Source organism: Glandiceps talaboti, chromosome 5, assembly GCF_964340395.1.
Source record: "Glandiceps talaboti chromosome 5, keGlaTala1.1, whole genome shotgun sequence".
In the NCBI taxonomy this organism is placed as follows: domain Eukaryota; kingdom Metazoa; phylum Hemichordata; class Enteropneusta; family Spengelidae; genus Glandiceps; species Glandiceps talaboti.
The window spans coordinates 8797501-8819932 of record NC_135553.1 but is presented as its reverse complement, the minus strand read 5'-3'; the positions used below and the strand labels follow the sequence as shown (position 1 = coordinate 8819932).

General features: G+C 33.9%; 2 protein-coding genes across 2 annotated transcripts in view; both read left to right on the top strand.

Moving 5' to 3' along the window:
* Positions 1-22432, top strand: part of LOC144434925 (arsenite methyltransferase-like) — a 320525-nt gene that overhangs the window by 239769 nt on the left and 58324 nt on the right. The gene's annotated exons all lie outside the window — the stretch shown is intronic.
* Positions 1-22432, top strand: part of LOC144435183 (protein tweety homolog 2-like) — a 76173-nt gene that overhangs the window by 42948 nt on the left and 10793 nt on the right. Inside the window, exons 3-8 of the mRNA XM_078123755.1 lie at positions 4701-4812; positions 12738-12982; positions 14197-14292; positions 17336-17408; positions 21485-21557; positions 22154-22209. Coding sequence (XP_077979881.1) covers positions 4701-4812; positions 12738-12982; positions 14197-14292; positions 17336-17408; positions 21485-21557; positions 22154-22209 — 655 coding nt within the window. The remainder of the gene's footprint in view (positions 1-4700; positions 4813-12737; positions 12983-14196; positions 14293-17335; positions 17409-21484; positions 21558-22153; positions 22210-22432) is intronic.

Sequence of the window (22432 nt, the reverse complement as noted above, 5' to 3'; positions counted from 1 at the left end):
CATGGGGTAACTGGTATTTCAATATCCTTTTGAAAACACAGAAAGCCACCACTGAATTTGTCCTTGTGGCTTTCCTTGTAGGAAGTCAAAACAAAGGAAGTGATAGGTCATTTCATCAAGCAACAGTATCTGTTGATCTACCCCTCCAGCTGTGTGGTCAACAGATGGACACTTTCCCCAGACCAATTTACAATTTGTATAGTAGGTTTATTTTAAAGTCTATACATCGTACAAATCAGCCACTGACAGGGATTTGATACATGACAGTTTCTTGTGGTGATCCTGGTGATTAATAGGGATCTCTGCTCTCATCTGGAATGTTTTTGGTGTAATGAATGAAAGATGGCATGAGGGTCAAGCACATCAATTCAGGTTAAGTTTACCCATCATTGTACAACTGCCGCCATCAAAGCATTGATGAACTGAATTTGTTACAAACAGGGAAAGTAAACAAATGAATTGGATTAATTACACTTTGCACAGCACATTCGAAAAGCAGAGACTTGTATTACATTTCATGGTTTGATAAAAACAGTTTCATGGCCTCTTCATGTGTACAGGGAACTTCAAATGTGTTTGTGTGCACCAACTTTTATGTAAAGAGGTCATACCATTATTCTTATCAAATGATGAAATGTATTACATTATACCATCACATAGTATCCGTACTTCCAATATACTGTGCCAAGTGTTATTAATCCAATTCAGTTGTTTACTTTCCCTGTTTGTAACAGTGTCCATTGGTCAGTGCTTCGATGTCGGCAGATGTAAATCTGTCAATGTCTGACTACCAATGGGTGACTCAGTTTCTTCAATCACCCCTATCCCCAGCTTCACCCAAAGGCAATGATAAATTGTACACTCAGATAAATAACAGCATTAGGTCAGGCATACCATTTCAGGTTAAGTTCACCCATTGTTGTGAACAAGTTGTCCATTTATAGCAACCATAACTCATGTTCCAAAAAAAACTCTATCCCCTCCTCCAATGATATATTACCACCATACCATTGCAGTAACAGAAATGGCAGACAAAGAAAGAAAGTATTCAAAAGACACAAAAAGATTTACATGTACAAATTACAAAATCAACTAACATCAATTTATTGACATCTATCACAAAAGACATGCCACATCTATCATTTCTCTGATGGAACATAACATACAATGTAAGCAAGACTTCTATAAACTGAAGGATGATTTATATACTGGTAATGTATTGAAGTTTGTATACATGGCCCACACATTCTAGGGATCTGTTGAACATGCATGAAAATTAGATTTAAGCGTAACTTGTGTACTTTTATACATACAATTACTAGGGACTTGGCATTAAACTTAGTTTACTTGCAAATAGCGAGTTTACATGTATATTGTTTATACTACATTGTAGATCTTATACAACATAACTTCAGTCCTAGAAGTGTGGCTTTTTAAAGTAAGTGAAAACAATTTTCATGCTGCACCATACGAATGATAAAGTGATGAAAGCCATGATCTCTGTCATGAGAAATTTTTCTTTTATGTAAAACATTCCTGCATAAATTAAATTAGAAGTTACTGCCAAGTAAGACATATACATGCATACATGTATGTCCAAATGGAAAGGATAGCATGGTGAAGACACAGAGAAAAAACCCCAAGCCAATCAGGATATCCAGGCTCTCCTAAATTGCCTCCACAAGTATCATTAGCAAATAGATTGATGTCCATGTAGAGATGTAATTGCATTAAAGTGTTCAGAGTTTGTGACAAAGTCAGTCATATATCATTCACTGATTACTTAGTACTTACTAACGGACAAAGTCTGACAAGACAACACCTGTCAGTAAATACATTGACTGTCTCATACATATAGCAATGTGTTTGTCACAAAATATCTAGTGAATTCAGAACAATGTGTGCACATGTATATGACATCATGGCAGTGTGATGTCATAGTAATGTGTGTATGTCACATAGCAATATGTTGTGTACATGTATGACATCATGGCAGTGTGTTTATAGTGTAATGTGTATCTGTGACATCACATTGTGTGTACTCGACATCATAGCAATTAATATGTTACTGTGATGTCATACAATGTACATTTCATATTATTTTGTAGCAGTGTATTTGTGGAATAGTAATGTGTGTGTACATGTATGCAGCATCAACAATGTACATGTAGTGAAGTGTGTGTGTGACATCACAACAATGTGTCCTCTTGACACATGACATAGCAATATGTGTGAGTGACATCACAACAATGTGTGTACAAAATACATTGTATAACTATAAGACAGTAATGTACATTGTATGACACCACAGCAATGTGTTTATGTTTGTTTGTTTGTTTGTGTGTGTATGTGTATGCGTGCATGCATGTGTGTGTGTGTGTGTGCGTGTGCGTGTGTGTGTGTGTGTGTGTGTGTGTGTGTGTGTGTGTGTGTGTGTGTGTGTGTGTGTGCGTGTGCATGTTTGACAATGGGTACCAGCATTATAATTATTGAGTTGCATGCAAGTTTGATAATATTATGTTCTACATGTACATAACAATGTGGACATAATACATTATTGTAAACTATGAAATATATACATGTACATGTATGTAGTTGCATCCAAGTACTTATTTTTCACATTCATTCATTCCTTCCTTCTATATGAAAAGTGAAAGTGTGATAAAAGTTGATATTGTTGAAAAAATTCATGTGAAACAAGGGAAAGAGATCAAATGTATAATGGTGAAGTCCGATAATGAGATACATGTAGATAGTGATCATCCATGGAGACTGTAGCTGATAATGTGAATGATAGCTGTCTGCTGAGAACCAATGCAGTGATTTATTGAACATCTTCAATCTCACACATGGCAGATATTTCAGAATGTAATCGATCATGGAAATATCTCACTGAGTATTGAATGTTTATGTGATAATTTCTTAATGATTTTATTGACAATTTGGTGGCATTTTGTAAGATTATGTAAAGTTCCTTCCTATCATAAAACCATTGTCCTCTTTTCAGCAACACTGATTTATATTTGTTTTGTCACTCAATCATACAGCTAATAATATGATGTTGTGTTTTGATTCACTATCTGTTGGTGACATAAGTTGCTTTATCAACACTTTTATACATGTATATCATGTACATGTATTTATATGTATATCTCTGTAAAGTTATGCAAATTATGTTATTTCTGATGTTGCATCAGTTTTATCATCTGTCATCCTCTTTACAGCTCTCTTGAGGGATATGGAGCACTATAAAGTTTTACAAACCTTATCTGTGTATAAGATTTTATCAGTGTTTTGTAGGATGCTAGTCTAGAGGCTATCCATGGCTTGGAATCTGAAGATATCCTCCATGTCTAGAGGAATCAGAAGTCATGAACCAAAAGTTAGAATGATGATCATGTAAACAGTTTATTACGTCCTGATTCAGATATGACAAATGTACCATATATGGACACCATGTACTGGCCCCAATAATTACTAAAACTTTAAATCATTGGACAGAATTCTGTGATTGACTAATACAAACATGAAATTAATTTCTGTGTGGGTGGCTTTGTCTGAATTTGACATTTAATCTCAGCTCCTCCTTCACTTTGTCTTGAGATGTAAAGCCACAGATAGCCTCTAGACTAGCATGTTATTTTATTTCTAACAACTGATATATAGAATTGCAATTAAAACCATTACAGTTACACATGTGCCTACATGTAACAGGCCATTGTCTAGCCTGGCAGTTTACCTCCATGGTTACATGTACATTAAAGATTGACAATATTCAGTAAAGATAACAGCATTTTAATGCAAACGTACAGGTAGCAATGTGATAGTAAACATACGTAGTGACATGTAGCAAGAATTTAGTTGAGCTAGATACATGTGTAATGCTATGCTTGATAAGGTGACATGATTTTCATTGCATACAACTAGTACAAGAGTCGTTTATGTATAATATTGATTATGGAAACCGTGATTTCAGAAATATTTTGTAAAGACTAAATGTAATACTTTGTCATGTATGTTACATGTTATGAGGTGATCATCGCTGTTATCATCACTGTTGTGATTATTGCCATTATGTTGGTGTATGTTATGAAAACTGTATTTCATAAAATTAATATCATACTGCTAGGTTGTCAGAAAAATTGACAGTTTCCTTCATCAGTATACGTACTACGTAACCTAGATTTGAGACAAATAAAATGGAAATGATCTGTAACACTACTTTGATATATCTACCATAGTTACTATTAAAACTACATTCCATAAATAGTCCACAAGACAGGTAAATAATCCCCTTTTATAAATAGCAAGGATTTGAGACAAATACACGGAATATGGAAAGCTATTAAATCGTCTATTGTAACTGGGTTTTAATATTCAAACGTTTTGTCACACATAGCCTAGGGACTTCAAGGTATGCAATCAGTTTGAAATTTTTTAATTGCAAATTGGGTGGAATTGATTGTACTATAATTGTGCATACCTCAAATCCAAGGTAAACAGAACTAAATAGGTTTGAATCAACACAACCACTTTCCCCCCTCAGGCAAGGTCTCATTACAGACATTACTAATAGATGTATCATTGCACAGTTACATCACTTCACTGTCTATCCAAACAGCTCCAGATCTAGCAAGGATACCCAAACTGTTAATTGCAACTGTCCAATTTCAATCCTTGTCATTTTTCTATTTTGCTAGGGGAGCCATCGGTGTTGGTCTCTATGGAAACCAGGTGATGACAGACGGTGTAAAGAGCTTTGCAGAAGCAGCTGAAGACGCCAACAATACATTAGTGGATGTGGAGACACAGGTAGACTAAATAAAATATATCGCCCCATCACATACTGAAATAATACACCGATAGACTTAATATAGAAACTGCTGATAGGTTTGTGGACAAGATTTGCTGCAACTTTTGTCGCATCCACTTCAACTCCCCTATTAAGTTACCACAAGATTGACTCGTACATGTCTCGAATATCACTTAAATGGAATTTTTCATTTTCTTCGGTAATTTATTTTACCAGGGTTTCTTTTCCATTGTAATGAAATCGCAGTGAAATCAATTTTTATGAAATTTGTGTCAGAAGGTCTTAAACATGGATAGGATATCATAAAATATTTTATTTGTGCAGTAAATGAGTACAAAAAATTATGTGAATCGTAGAAATAAAAAAATTTTCCTGTAACTTGTAAGTGTTAAAATATGAATTATACAACACACAGGCCAAGTTAGTATGTTTGAACAGAAATATGGATTGTATGCCCTGGTTGTTCTACATCACGACAAGCTGTGTCTGTCTTCTGAACATGAGTCAAAATATTCCAAATATTAATTTTTCCCAATTTTTCATAAATTATACATGGGGAGGTATAATTATATTATTCCCCAATATTTTCCTTCATTCAGACAGAAAATACTCTTGACCTGTAGGGTTTTGTCACTATTCGTCTAGTGACTCGTAATGACAAGGCCCCTTAGGTCACTCATATTTTCCTTGGCTGAAATAAATGGGAAATAAATTGTTCTAGACATGATTTTAAATATTTTATTTACACTCGTGAATTTATCCATAAACAATTTGTCTCTCCAGTTTGAATAAAATTACTGTCACACTGGAAATCTGCAGATTTTACATTATTATATGTTGCATCTCAGATCAGTAAAAAAATAATAACCACTAAATGGCATTTCTAGATTTAGTAATTCTATTTTCATTCAAAATGATTGAATCCTCTATGAACCTAAAAAGTACTGTAGGGTTTGATAAAAGAGTTTGACAAGTCATTTAGTCAACATATCAAACTTTTATTTACCAGCATTTCATATAAAAAAAGTATTCTTCATTGCGTAGTTTAACTTAATGAAATGAAAGATAATGTTTTTTCTCAGACCAACTGAAGCCGTCATTTCATGATTTATTGTCCGCTAACATTATCTAATACTCAGCTAAATTTATCTTCTAATTTAAACAAATGCTGTGACATCTGAAAGGATGATATTTACGCAAAGTCTGTGTTGTTTTAAAACTTACTTTATGTCTGTCATTGACTAGAGTATAATATAATATTGACATGCGGAGTAACCCAAATATTCCGTTATTTGGCAAATATCAATTGTAATAATTACGTTGCTTGATTCATAATATAAATCATTGTCTAGTGTAGGAATAAAGTTAGTTTGTCTGCATTGCTGATCTGTGAGTCTACGGTGCTGATCTGTGAGTCTACGGTGCTGATCTGTGACTATGATAGCGAGAGATATTGCAGACACAGATCAGCAGTGTAGACAGACTAGAATATAATCCATGTCTTGAGTCTGAATTACTGAATAACTAAAGCAGTAAAGGTAGTAATTATTAGTGATAATGTTCAGTATTTTAATGTTAACAAACCATGGTATTTTAAGGTGAGAACCCCATCTCAAAATGGCTCAACATTGATTGACCCATCCTCCTGTTATTGGGCAATACCCAGTGGATGGTTTATAAATTTAAATAAATATTAATGCAGAAGATACATGTATAGACAGCAGCAAGTCAACTGTCAGCAAGCTATTACAGACACAAACTATATTGCAATATGTTGATATGGTGTCGATGAATATTGATATAATTACACTCACAGTAGGGTGGTGTCTCTGATATGGGAGTTTTTGTCAAGTTTTTGTCCATTTTTGACACACAACACTTTACACTTTTTTTACAGTGTATTTATGTAGCCTTCCAGTGTACATTTTCAGGGACCTCCAGTATTTATACTGCAAATATCTTGATATCAATTACACAATGATTATGCAAAATGTATATCCAAATAACTGAGGTACCCCTCAGTTTATCCCCATTTGCGTAATCTACAACGACATACTTATAGTTTCATTTCCTGATAGTGTGCTTTCCATAGTAGTAACCGTAAAACATGTTAAATCAGACATTTTCCTGACAGGTCAAATGACAATGATATAAATGTTTGTCCATTGAAACACAGCAGTACAAGGAATGAATGAGCTAACCATTCAGCCATTTATAGTCCCCATATTGATCCTCACAACATTCAATATAATCAAAGTGTGTCTTCGGTATTAACTAACACATTCTCTTCCCTCTTAAATCATAACTTTTACTGTTATGGGTGTTCTTATGAGCTAGGATAATGCTATTGGTCTCACAAAAACAGCCCTCTAGGGTAAAGCTGACTTTACATGTATAATGCCATCAAAATAGACAAAGTGAAATGTGCTAAATGCAATTTACAAAGTAAAAAAGGTAATATCATGTTTAAACAAGTCGTCTCCGGGAGGAGAGGGAGTAGGGAGGGTATTTTGGTTAAACAGAAGAGAGACAAATACGGATAGTATACAATGTCTATAAAAACAGACTATACAAAAATGTTTATAGTTAACTGAGCACAGTATACAATGTCTATAGTAAAAACAGTATACAATGTCTATAGTAAAAACAGTATACAATGTCTATAGTGAAAACTCTATAATGTCTATAGTAAAAACTCTACAATATCTATAGTAAAAACAGTATACAATGTATATAGTAAAAAACACAGTATACAATGTCTATAGTAAAAACAGTATACAATGTCTATAGTAAAACAGTATACAATGTCTATATTAAAAACTCTACAATGTCTATAATAAAAAACACAGTATACAATGTCTATAGTAAAAACTCTACAATGTCTATAGTAAAAACACAGTATACAATGTCTAACACCACAGTATACAATGTCTATACATGTAGTAAAAACTCTACAATGTCTAGTAAAAAACAGCATACAATGTCTATAGTAAAAACACAGTATAAAATGTCTATAGTAAAAACTCTACAATGTCTATAGTAAAAACACAGCTACAATGTCTATAGTAAAAACACAGTATAAAATGTCTATAGTAAAAACTCTACAATGTCTATAGTAAAACAGTATACAATGTCTATAGTAAAAACACAGTATAAAATGTCTATAGTAAAAACACAGCTACAATGTCTATAGTAAAAACTCTACAATGTCTATAGTAAAAACACAGTATAAAATGTCTATAGTAAAAACTCTACAATGTCTATAGTAAAAACACAGCTACAATATCTATAGTAAAAACACAGCATACAATAATGTCTATAAGAACAGACAGTACACAGACATCTATAATAAAATACTATACAATGTCTATAGTAAAAACACAGTATAAAATGTCTATAGTAAAAACTCTACAATGTCTATAGTAAAAACAGCATACAATAATGTCTATAAGAACAGACAGTACACAGACATCTATAATAAAACACTATACAATGTCTATAGTAAAAACAGTGTACACTGTCTGTAGTAAAAACATCCAATGTCTACAGTAAAACCAGTATACAATATCTATACTCAAAACACAGTATACAATATCTATAAGAACAGACAGTACACATCTATAGTAAAACAGTATACAATGTATATAGTGAAAACACAGCATACAATGTCGATAGTAAAACCAGTATACAATATTTATACTAAAAACACAATATACAGTGTCTATAAGAACAGACAGTACACATCTATAGTTAAACAGTATACAATTGTTATCCATCAAAAAAGTAGAACGAAAGTGTGAAGATTCTATTTTCATATATTACGTAAATTTCTGTGTGCCAAAATATAAAACAAAAAAATTAATATTATATAGTCATATCATATGTACCCTGTACTAAACATAAGAACAAGTCAAAAAAATAATTGTATGATAGAAATTGGGTCATGCAGTTTTATTGCCTACTCTTCCTAATAATAGAACAAAATTCACCTTTGACCTTTTCAGAGATCAAGGCTATCACATCATTACACAGAGACAATATTTCATGTGAAAATAAAACTTTTTCTAGGGAAGGGTAAACGTGCAAGTGATTAAGTCCATGTATATGTATATGGGATGCATGACTGACTACATTGGAGTTTGGAGACACTTATTAGGATGCCGTCCTTTGTTAACTACTAATGAAGTCATCATGTCATCTTATGACATTTTGTCCAAGCGTCTACTACTTGAGTACGGGTCACTGCACATAATCACCAAGACTTGCAAGTCTTAATTATTCATTAAGAGTACAGACCTTTCCAAAGATAGATCAGGCAATTTCCTAATGAAAGTCATGAAACATTCATGAATGTATGACTTCTGTTTACACTTTAACCTTGCTAAACTGAACTTTGTTATTACGAACATTTTGTGTGATATACAAGATGTTAATATGTTCTAGCAAGGCCATATTAAGCTTAAATAAAAAAAAGTTGTTTGGTTCCGGTTACACGACCCCCACCTAGTTTTTCACGCCAACCCTAAACTTTCTTTTACTTATTTGAGAAAAAAATTAATAAAATTGCACAAATTGTGAAGTCTTGCAAGAAATAGTGGATGCGGAAACTGATATCAACTTAAAAAGACAATGTAAAACTGTTCTTCCAATCTGTAATGGCTGTACATCTGATGAGAAGAAACCAATAAAAATAAAAATAAAAAATGTACATTCTAAAATCGAATGTAATTAGAACCACACAAATTTTTTTTACGTCTTATCAGTTCTTTGCATGGGTAGAGTTGACTTTTTAGCATATTAGCACTCAGCCACTCAACACTTTGCCCCTCATAGTTTCGGTTACCCATGACAGCAGCGCACCACCATAATGACTACCTCCTCCAAGCAATGTAGTCTGGGGTAACCAAGACTACGTGTATGCCTCTCAGAATGTTTTTAAAATTGGCCTCATAATTAGAATCAAATTGACGGTCATGACAAAACTGAATCTAACACTGACATCATATATGGAATGTGGTATGACGGTATTATTCCTCATTTTACTGATTATCATTGGAGCCACTGAGGTTATCATAATTTTTCAGATCTGATGATAAAAAAGACATCAGCAACAAATACTAGTTGAATTTTCTAAGGTTGTTTTTAGCTGATGCTGATTCTGAACCTTATGTTCACTTTTTAAACGTTCTGAGGGGGCTCTTCATTGAATGGCTCTGGCTAACCATTGAAAATTCAACTCACTTTTTTTATATGTTGTATTGGTTTAGTGATTAGGGTTAGTCTATATATACATTTACATCAAGTGGCCCACTCTGGCATACATTGTATTTGGTCACTTTGTTTTCCTATGCACTTGAAATATGTAGGCACATTTGAACATAAAAATATTGATTTGATAATGGTAATCCAAATTTAAGTCAAGTACAAGTTTCATTGTACAAGGAGTATTTATTGATTCATAAAATATGATCATGATGTGTAAATACAGTTTGACAGTTCCTCCTCATGCTTACATTAACATGTGTTTACTCTGTAATAAGGATCTGTTTGATTGTGCATTTGGTGATGTTTTTATCAGTGAACTCATTTCATGCTTGTGAGCATTTGACATTCTTGTTTGGCTGAATTCACTGACAAATTGCTTCAGTGTGCACAAGCCATCAAACGTGCCATATGTACATGTACATGTACATTGCCAATAAATTGATGGACACGTGCCACGAAATGTGATGTACATGAATGAAACTATAGCAGGTGCATCACAGTGTGTTATATGTCACAATTTTGTTTGTTTAGTGTTGAGGAGAAGACATCTTTGTCTAGTCAATGTTGATGTCAGTAGACGGGCTAAACATATACATGTACAAATGTATATACACACAATGGAAAATCAGTTTTGTGTAGGATGCAGTACAGTTGGACATTGGTTGATCTGACAGCGTGTGAGTCGTACTTCCCTGTTACAGATAACCTTTTGAGACATCCTTATAATGTACTTTATATATATAAATCCACAACACCTGTGTCAATGATGTATGAAACCAAATATCCAAACGTGTATGAATTGTTGCATTCACAGCAGGTGTATTGGTGCATGTGAAATGTCACACTTCGTCTACATGTTGTATGTACATATCCTATAGTATATAGGTTGAGGAGACATGCTTGACAATTGTACCAGTCATCTATGTCCCGTCAATGTTTATTCTAGTTACCAGGCTAAACATACATGTCATGTACAATTGTACTTGTACAAGTCTTATGCAACTCATGCCAGTATATCCCAAATTCAAACTTACATGAAACTGTGACAGTAGTGAATGTGTCAGACCATAGACCTTTCACTGTGCACTATTAGTCTGGATGCCAACATTGTCTCTAACTCAAAACATGAGTGAGTGGAGGTGTAAGTCGTAATGATACCGTAGAGTGGAGGTGTAAATCGTAACGATACCGCAGAGTGGAAGTGTAAGTTGTAATGATACCGTAGAGTGGATGTGTAAATCGTAACGATACCGTAGCGTGGAGGTGTAAATCGTAACGATACTGTAGAGTGGAGGTGTAAGTCGTAACGGTACCATAGAGTGGAGGTATAAATCGTAACGATACCGTATAGGAACTAGACTTACTCCACTATGGTCAGACTCATAGTGATGGTAGCGTGTGAAATGTCAAACTTCTATCTACATGTACAAAATGTACCTGTGCATGTATGTACATGTAAGTCAATTTACATCATAATTTTCCAGACCTGTTAACATGTACAGCTACATACTCGTATATACATGTATTTTGTAGGCCTTATATAGCATGTCTTCCTAAACCCATATACCATAGATATAACAAAAGACATACCACACAAGTTTGCATCTCATTAAAGTTAACATGAAAATCTAAACTTACATGACATGTGCATGGAAGTGTGTAACACTGTCACAAATGTCTAAAACTCATTGTATCTTTCACAAATTAGTGTCAGAAATAAAATAAATATGATTTTTTTATGGGATAAATCATAACAGTGAACTTGTCATATATAGCTGTATGTGGGTCACCATTGATTTAATGTCCAAGAGAAATATGTACTTTGATATTTATGACCATACAGAACTTGATGCATACCCTTGACGAAAAAGAGAATTGATGTGCTATCAATACATTTATGAATTTGAAATATGATATTAATGATTTATTATTATTGACCTATCACATTGCATTGGTTGGCATTTCTCTTCACTGATATGTGTCAAATGTACACCAAATATGTCCATGTTCGTTTTGTTTTACCAGAACGAATATTTGACATGATTCTGATAACTTAAAATATTGGTAAAAGTTATTGAACAGTAATATCACCTTAAATGTGTGTTTGTGGTCCTGTTTTATAGTTCCAGGCTAACGATAATGATAAAGGTAATGGTGATGATGATGATAAAGTTATCTTAGGAGAAGCAGCCAAATCTTCTTGTGTTTGGAGCCAGTCACTCTCTGTCTCTGTCTCTGTCTGTGTCTCAGACTCTGTCTCTGTCTGATATTCAACACATAGTTATCTCAAATCTGTGTTTTTGCTAAAGCACCGTAAATAGGTAAACTCTATCTGCATTACCCAGTGACTTTACCAGGTGACGTCTGTTCCCCACATAAAGTTGTGGTATATATACCACAGATGGGAAACTGTGTCGGTTTTACCAGATTCACCCCTCTTTATTGATCAATTAATTAATTAATACTGTAAAATATCCTACCGTTAACAACAACTGAAAACGAAAGAAAATCAGAGTTGAAGCATACATGTACATGTATGCTATGATGTACTACATTATCTAAGGATGGATTATTACCTGGTAGTCCATATTCTCCACCTTTCAGAATGTAACTCTGATCACCCAATCTCTAAAATTTACCAAATCTGAATTGTTTGCAGGTGACCATTATAGATAGAACACTGAGTGATGATTTGACACAGAGTCTTGAAGACTTGCAAGGCATCTTTGGCACACCGATCAGTAATGAGACGGTGCAACAGAAATTGTTACAAGTGACGACAGATATGATACAAGAAGTTGAAAGGGCAGCTAACAGTGTTGTGAAAGTCAAGGAAGACTTAGACAAAATTGATGTTAATCTCGCCGAAATAGCAGACATGACAAATCATTATGAGTTCTATAGGTAAGTATAGTTTGACTCTGAGGAAGACTTAGACAAAATTGATGTTGATCTCGCCGAAATAGCAGACATGACAAATCATTATGAGTTCTATAGGTAAGTATAGTCCAAGACAAAATTGATGTTAATCAAATAGCAGCTATGACAAATCATTATAGGTACATGTACATAAGTATAACCCAAGGAAGATTTGGACAAAATTGGTGTTGATTTAGATGAAATAGCAGGCATGACAAATCATGAATTCTATAGCTAAGTATTACCCCAAGGTGGAACTTACTCTCGCTGAGTCTCCTGAATTTTCATGTGACTAATTAGCCATATACATGTATACATGTACTGATATAGCTATACATTCAGAAAATGTCTCTATGCCAGATTCTGTTATAATGAGTAGTTGATCAGTCTTATGTTATCATTGAGTGCCACATCATAAAGTGGATTATTACAGTTACATTTCTCTGAGCTCATAGCTACAATTACTTTGTCCAAGTTAATATGTAAGATATGACAATTTGATGAAGTATTAAAATGGACTGAGAGTGAGTGTAACCCCAAGGAAAATCTTTGAAACAGTGGACATTTATCTAGCTGAAATATCAAACGTGACAAATGGTGACCCCATTATGATGCACCACATCAATCCTTGTCTAATACTCCCGAGTATAAATTTCTTCAAACACTCTATACTTGTAAATGGATCAAATCACTCATTCCAAAACTATGTCATTTGCATAATTTATCATTTGCATATTTGATGACATCATTTGCATATATAATTAATTTTGTTGGACAGTTACATTAGATTTGACAGTATGTCACTGAAGTATAACTAAATCTATAGTATTAGTATGTACTATGTGGCATACATGTTTGAATCAGTCTATGTTATCAGTATGTCCTCAGATGAATATATCAAATATTATGCAGTGCTGAAGATATTTTTAAAAAATTGAAATGAATTTAGTAGACCTATAAAAGGCTGTAATAATTGGTATACCTGAATAAATCTCATATAGAGCGTAAAGCAGTCTTTTTTTTGTGTGAATCAAGTTTTATGTCAAAATAATAAAGTCATGATCATTACTATTAATGCATTTATGCCTTCAGTTTTCAATGCTGAATTCTGATGACCTAGAGTTGGTCAATGTATTGTTCATGTTTTGTACTTTACCAAGTAATGTTAATTTGTCTTTTTTTCTATCTTCATTTTCTAGGTGGTTGATAACAATTATAGTTCTAGGCTGGGAAGTGATAGTTTGTCTGATGGTGTTCATTGGTGTTTGTAAAACATCACGTTGTATTCTATTCCTGTAAGTCTATGTGTCTTGTTTTATATGTATTTTTACTTTTTTTTATTGACTCGCCGTCAGTTTAATTGCATCTAGCTGGATGTATTTGATGATGTATTTTGAAATGTGCATAGAGAATTCACTATTACACACTTTGAAACGTGCTGAGGGATGCCTTGTATAATTACATTTTGAAATGTGCATAGAGAATTCACTATTACACACTTTGAAACATGCTGAGGGATGCCTTGTATAATTACATTTTGAAATGTGCATAGAGAATTCACTATTACACACTTTGAAACGTGCTGAGGGATGCTGTGTATAATTACATTTTGAAATGTGCATAGGGAATTCGCAATAACACATTTTGAAATGTGCTGAGGAACATTCTTTATAGTGCATTTTGAAATGTACAGGGAATGCTCGATAGTACATTTTGAAATGTGCTATGGGAAATTAACTGTAATACATTTTGAAAATATGCTATGGGAAATTGTCTGTGACGCATTTTTGAAATGGCTCATTGGAAATTGTCACTAATACATTTTGAAATGTACTATGGGAAATTCTGTGTGATACATTTTGAAATATGCAATGGGAAATTCTCTGTGACAGCATTTTGAAATTGTGCTATAGGAAAATAATGCTTGGTAAACGTTTTGAAATGTCATTTTCTTATGTTCTTCTAACAGTGTAATCTTGTGATCTCAATGATAATGGCATTATATGCACAGAACTGATTAAATATGCCAAGGTTATTTTGTATGTTTCAAATAAAGATATAATAATATCCAATGGATTTTTACATTACTGTAATATACATAGTTATTTTGCAATATCAATAATAAACGCTGGCGTCAACCAAATTCATTTCTCACTTAAAAGTACGCTATTGGTCAAATTCATGGTTATTGTTCATAGTTCATATATATATATATATATATAGCTCATGTTGAAGTTGTGTATATAGATGCTCTGAAATCTCTATACAGTGAACCTATTGGTGAATATTTGAAAACAGTGAGTTATCATAATGTGTTTTTTAAGTAACACATTGTGAACTGTATTGAACATGTGTCATTGGACAAAAAATTGTGCTTTCAGGTAACCCAGAATTTATGATATTATGATTAATCTGTCAATCATACATAATGAAAGAAAAGAAAATTGATAACTGAGATATGAAAGGAATAAATAGAAAGACAAATATAGAGAAAGAATGACATATACTACAGACAAATGAATTAAAAGAAAAAAGACTCAAACGCAATTTATGATGTGATGTTTTACGAGTGATAGATTGGTAAATTGAGATAATATGAGAGAGATCCTAGAGTGTACAACATTAATGATTTATTTTGATGATTGTAGATTAAGGTCAAGGTCAAGTTAAAAGATATATGATTTAAAATGACAACATAGCATAAACAAACCCACATCATATCCATTAGGTGTTTATAAACATTCCATAGTAGTTAAGTAAGGGTTAAAAAAAATACCACTACAAATCTTTATTCTTTAGGTAAAGGGCAATGTTTCAATCCCTGGTCATCACATTAGTGTTTATCTTAACCCTTTTCAGTGTATTATCACGAAAAAAGCACAAAAACAGAAGAAAACCCCCCCAAAATCACAATAAATGCTACAATTATTGCAGCCTTCTATTTAGGAGTAGAGGACTCTGTGACTTTGGAATGCTAAGCCTGGTACATTGTTTCAAAAATCAAGTCTGAAAGTGAACTAAATAATGAACTATAGTTGTTAGTGATTTAGAGCGGACAACATTTTGCAGTGTGAAGCCTCTTATAGTGTTACCAGTAACCAAGTTTGTAAAGGGTTATTCTAGGATTATAGTTCATTGGATTATTCTTATTTTATAATTCTAGTTTTTTTTATAGATCTGCCAAACAACTGATTTTCATACCTAGACTTTAACCCTAATCTGGAAGTGGGCCTTGAAATAATTTTAAGTTTTAAGACGACATATTATTGTAAGGAACAGCTGTCAACAGAGGGAAAATTATTTTTAGTAATGCCTGTCCTTGCAACAATATTTTCTTTCAATTTAGTAAGTGAAAGAGCAGTGGGGTATATTCAGTATCTAAGTAGATAAACCTTAAAATGCCACACTGGTGCATGTAGTGTTCATGTACCCTATCATAGCAGTGAGGGCACTATGACCGTGCAAGACATTTCCTGATAACAACACCGCAACTATTCACTTGCAAGCCCATTTTCTGTATTCTGCTATTGTTTCTGAAGAGATGCATTCAATATTAATATTATGTTTAATGATGCCCCCCCCCCCCCCCGGGGGGGGGGGGGGGGGGGACCATAAAAGATTTGAAAATCTCTATTTTTGTGCTGAGTTGATGTGGCTTGTGAGTGTAAAATGTGAAAGTAAAGGGTGAAATTTACCATGCCTAGGGGGTCTCATAGCCATATAGTATTTGCTACATGTACACAGAAGGTAATTTATATGTATAGTACTAGTACTGTCTTCCAAATTTGACAAGAATGACTAAAAGAACAAAACTGATAGTGTAGTAAATACTGGAGATTTAAACAATATGTGACTTAATATCAACAAAATAAATATATGCAAATATGTAAATCAATATTTAATGAAAATTTTATGTTAGTTGATTTGAAATTGTACATGTTATGTGTTCTCTCTGTTATATTTCAAAGAAAGTAGAATGCAAATACATGTTACAATCAAAAGGACATCAGCTGAGATTACGTGATTTCTAAATGGCTTTCTTAACTGGGTGGCAAAGCACTTCTGTAAATGACAAAGAGGTACAGTGCCTCGAAAAGGAGCATATAGTATCAAAGTATTGGTTTCTTTGACTGTAGAGACCTGCATTATACAATTGTTTATGTCAATGAACTGTCCACTTCCCCCAGTCAGCTGTTATTAGACTAACCACAAACTTCCACTAAATCATTATCAAGGGAAGTATAGAGGAAGTAGAATGTTATGTTCCCTACTATCTGACAAGATACTACCCTTCCTGTACAGCAATAATTCATGACATTTTTTACTTTTTATTGACAGGTCGGCTGTTCTTGGACTGATAACTCTTATCATTTGCTGGACAACTCTTGGAGCTAAACTGTTTTTAACACTGGTAAGAGGAAAACTGTAAATTAAAGTGCTTGTAATGTTTACGTCTGTTCACATGTCTGAGGAGATTGGCCCCTGTGCCATGACCTCATGGGGCACGCAATGTCACATATACACAATGCGACAGGGTGGATGATTCTTATAGTCGTCTCAAGATGAACCACACCTTTCCTTGTACAATGCCATGTATTCAACCAGTCACACACTCAAGGGAATTAACTTCATCTGATGCTACTCTGGATGTACAAATTAGAAGGGTTTGTGTTATTCTGTCTTTCCCTATACAGTGCTGTGGTTTTCTGGCATACAGCCTGTCATACATCGGAGGTTGGGGGGGGGGGGGGTTGCATAGATGCCATCTGACTATATCTTGGATAAGAGTTTGTGTGCTCATCTTTCAATTTAAAGTTGCAATTTTATAAAAGATGTCAGCGTTTTTGATAAAGGTGGTAGGTAAGTAAAATCTACCCAAGTACCCCCAGTCACTTTTACCAAGTTTCCCGAACAAAACTTGTCTGCTATATTAATCTCAGTCAATTTTATACCAGACATCATCCTCCCCATTCGTTAGAAGTTTTTCCAACCATAGCAAAAATATTAAAGTGTCCATCTGTTATGAATCCAAAATGAATGAAGATATAATATGCAAAATATAATATTTTGAAAGATATCCTGTAGGCAGTAAGTACATCTTAAAACCAGCAAATCAGCTACCGGACACTACAACAATGGCTTTAGATGGTAGGACATGTGCTTGAAGTGTAATAGTATATACTGTAACCTCTTTTTGAAAAAATTTATTGTCTGGTGACTGTTATATTGATAGACATTTCATGTAGAATGTAAATTTTAGTTATGTATTATGGATTATGGATTATGGCACACTCTTCCAAATTGCACCCTCTCTGCAATCCATGTTAACTTGTTGTACATGTACAGTACATCTTTTGAAAATGAAAGTACCAGCAGGTTCATATTGTTTGTAGTTTCATTGTCATTGTCAAAATATACGTACCAAGACACATCACCACTTTCACAGGTTTACATTCTGTGAAAACGTAATCAACAAATTCTCAGTCGAGAAAGGGGAGAAAGGTCATATTTGTTGTATGTGGCCATTGAAAATGTGATGTCAACTGAATACCCATGCAAGTAGCTGCGGTATTCTTGAAGAATTAGAATGTTGTCTGTACAGTGCTTGCTCTGCCAATATGATCTTTTAAAAAGTGTGTTTTATGTGATTCTTATATAGATCATTAAATTTTATCATCAGCCATTCTAGGATTCCTTAAACTGTAACTGTAACATTACTTTATACACAGTACAAGGTTATTTCTGTTTTAAATGTTCAGTCACGGTCTAATAACAAACAAATCAACTCACGGCTGACTAACCTTGAAATATCTCGGCAGGACAAGAATTTTTATGAAGCTGTTAAACTTTCAGATGTTGTCGTAGCAGTTTGAAAGAAAGCTATAGATATATATAAGTCAGAGAATGTGAAAAATACTTGAGTTAATAACAGTATTGAGAACCTCTAGGTGCCTTCTTGTTTTCTATAAAAACTATCGTGCATCATTGTAAAGTCTACTTTGATGAAACTACAGGTATTTAGTTAGGGTGGCCAAACTTCATGAAGGAAAACAAAAATAATTGATGTGTGTTTCTGAGAATAGGGTAGGTAGGTCAGAATTTTATTTTATTTTGTTTATTTTATCTTGTAAATTGTTTTTGATTTTGAAAAAATATTGTGTTGACCTTAGAACAAAGGAAATGTCAGTCAAAATACTTCTTCTGTTAGAGTTTGATGAAATATGGACAGACATTGCTGGGGACAGAAAGTAGATGTGCATGAAGGTCAAGAAGACATAGAATTTCTTATCTTTTTGTTTTAAATGTTTAAAATAATGTTTAGGGTCGGAGGCTTTAAACTAGGGTCAGTCGGGTTATCGGAAACACAATTTTTTTATTTTGCCTAATTATCAACTTAATATTTTGTACACAATTCTGTAGGAAAAAAAAGTACCACGTTTGATGACCATACATTAAAATGTTTAAGCATATGATGAGCAAACAACCATTATATTTTCATGTAGAATATAAAGATGTGTCTATTTCTCAAATTCGTATTTTTGCATAAATGTAACACGACAATTCCTTTTTTATGTAATTCATACGTAACCTTAATTTCTTAGGAAACTTTTACTATGCATCCCTCTTATGCCTGTATTTCCCTTGTTATGTATATATCTTCACAGACATCAGAATGACATTCCTAGAACGGAGAGCATCCAATTTTGTATTTTTGTGGTTGTGTTATCAGTCTAGTTTGTGTAATCTCCAGACATCGGCCATCAGTAGATAAAACTGCTGCTATAAACTGACATAGCTAGTTCTGACCCTGTAACACTTCACAATTATTTATGGCCTGTGAATAACTCAATAATTGAAAGTCGGTGAATGCTCTTATCTTAAACTGTTCAATTTATCAAGTCTGGTTTGCTGTTTTTAATGACTGCAAACCAAGTAGATCGGACACACACACGTTAGTGGAAGTTGATGTTTTGTGTAATGTGATGTATGTCTTAGGCAGAGAGAGAGAGAGAGAGAGAGAGAGAGAGAGAGAGAGAGAGAGAGAGAGAGAGAGAGAGAGAGAGAGAGAGAGAGAGAGAGAGAGAGAGAGAGAGAGAGAGAGAAGAGAGAGAGAGAGAGAGAGAGAGAGAGAGAGAGAGAGAGAGAGAGAGAGACAGAGACAGAGACAGAGACAGAGACAGAGAGAGAGACAGAGAGTGTGTGTGAAGAAGGGAGGGAGGGAGAAGAGAGAGAGGGGGAGGGAGGGAGGGGGGGGGGAGAGAGAGAGAGGGAAATAATATCCCAGTTACAGCTAGTGTAGCTTTGAAGACCACCATGATTCTACATTGTGACATAATTAGTTTACTCTTCTGATAGATTCAAAATTTGCCAGAATTTGACAAATAAGAGAAAAATTTGAAGATTTAGTGACTGTGCAAAGGTGACCCAGGGACCTATATAGAACATATTTATGACTAATTGGATTTTATGACTAATTGGATTGAGTAAATATTTTTTTGAATTCCAAAAGTTAATATTGTGTAATTAATTTGACAACTTGATGTAATACTTATTATTATTACTGGACCCTGGTGCAAATGATATTTCTCAGGAAGGGGAAATGAGTGGACATTTTTTTTTGAATGGCACCGCAATTCCGATATTGTGTGTAACGTTGTCTGACTAATCTTCGTAAGTAGTCTCCTGATGTGCATAGAAATTGTCAGAAATTAGACAAGAGAGACAAGCCTGGAATGAGTTTTGTGATTATTGCATTGTTGAGTTGATACTGATGGTATTCTGAGTGTCAGAGAGTCTGGGTGGTTCCACATTGTCACTGAGTGTAATCACATTAATGGAAGGGTCTACTTTGAAAGATTTATAGACACATTTCTGTTCCTAAGTACACTCTGTATAGAATTAGATTGGATTACTTCCCAAACAAGAACTTCAAAAGAGGGGTTACTTGACCGTCAAAAGTAATTCTTTTCATCCTGTCAATCAATCGTCAATCAATCTGTGCATTTGTACATTCATTACTAGCAAAATGTGTTCATTGTTTAGAAGATATTTCAAATGTTGAAAATGATGTTTTCACGTCTGTAATATACTTACAGACACATATGTCCACACACACACACACACACACACACACACACACACACATATGCACACACATGCACACACTCACATACATACACATGCACTTGCACACACACACACACACACACACACATGTGCGCGTGCTTGCACATGTACATATTCACACACATACAGACACACATGCGTGTACATGCTCGCACATACACATATACACATATTCACACATGCACATACATGCACATATGTATACATATACATCATTAGTGTACTCAGACCAAACCAAAAGCATTTTGAACAAAGAGAGTGATTCAATCATAGCTCCTTTGTTTTGTTCATGAAATTTGATATACTTATTGATATATTTTGTGTTCAGAAAAGTGATCTTCACTTATGTTTTGATTTCAGGCTATCAGTGACTTCTGTGTAACTCCAGACATTTATATTTTGGATCAGACTGCTGACAAACCATTGGATGAAGGTAATTATCCCATGTGTGAATTATGTATATAGTATGTACAAAGTATGTGTGTGGATATGTGTATGTTTAGACATGTACACATATACATACATACATACATACATACATACATACATACATACATACATACATACATACATACATACATACACACACACATACATACATACATACATACATACATACATACATACATACATACATACATACATACATACATACATACATACATACATACATACATACATACATACATACACACATACATACATTATACATACATACATACATACATACATACATACATACATACATACACACACACACACACACACACACACACACACACACACACACATACATACATACATACATACATACATACATACATACATACATACATACATACATACATACGTATGTACGTATGTACATACAGACAGACAGGCAGGCAGACCTGCAATTGTTCTTACTTGATGAGTTTCGAAATCATACATACAGTGTGAAAGGTATACACTGTTTATGAAATCAGACAAAGTTATGTGGTACTATTTGTATTTGAGTGACATGTTTTATGTTTCTATTTACCTCCTCAGATGTGATGAAGTATTACCTATACTGTTACCCCAGCTCATATAGTCCATTTGAAGAGGTGAGGAAATTATGTTTTAGTTGTATGCCAAGTACTATGAGTGAAAATCATGCACACTTTAGTCTACTCAACAAAGTTGTATGAATGCAGATGTCATTTGTATGAAATAGAAAGAGCGCCCTCTACGCCAGGATTTTAAAATGCCTTCTTGGTCACTAGGTAGGCTCACATCCCTGTCTTCCTGTGGTACCAAAGACAATAACATGGTTATTGTTATAACTGT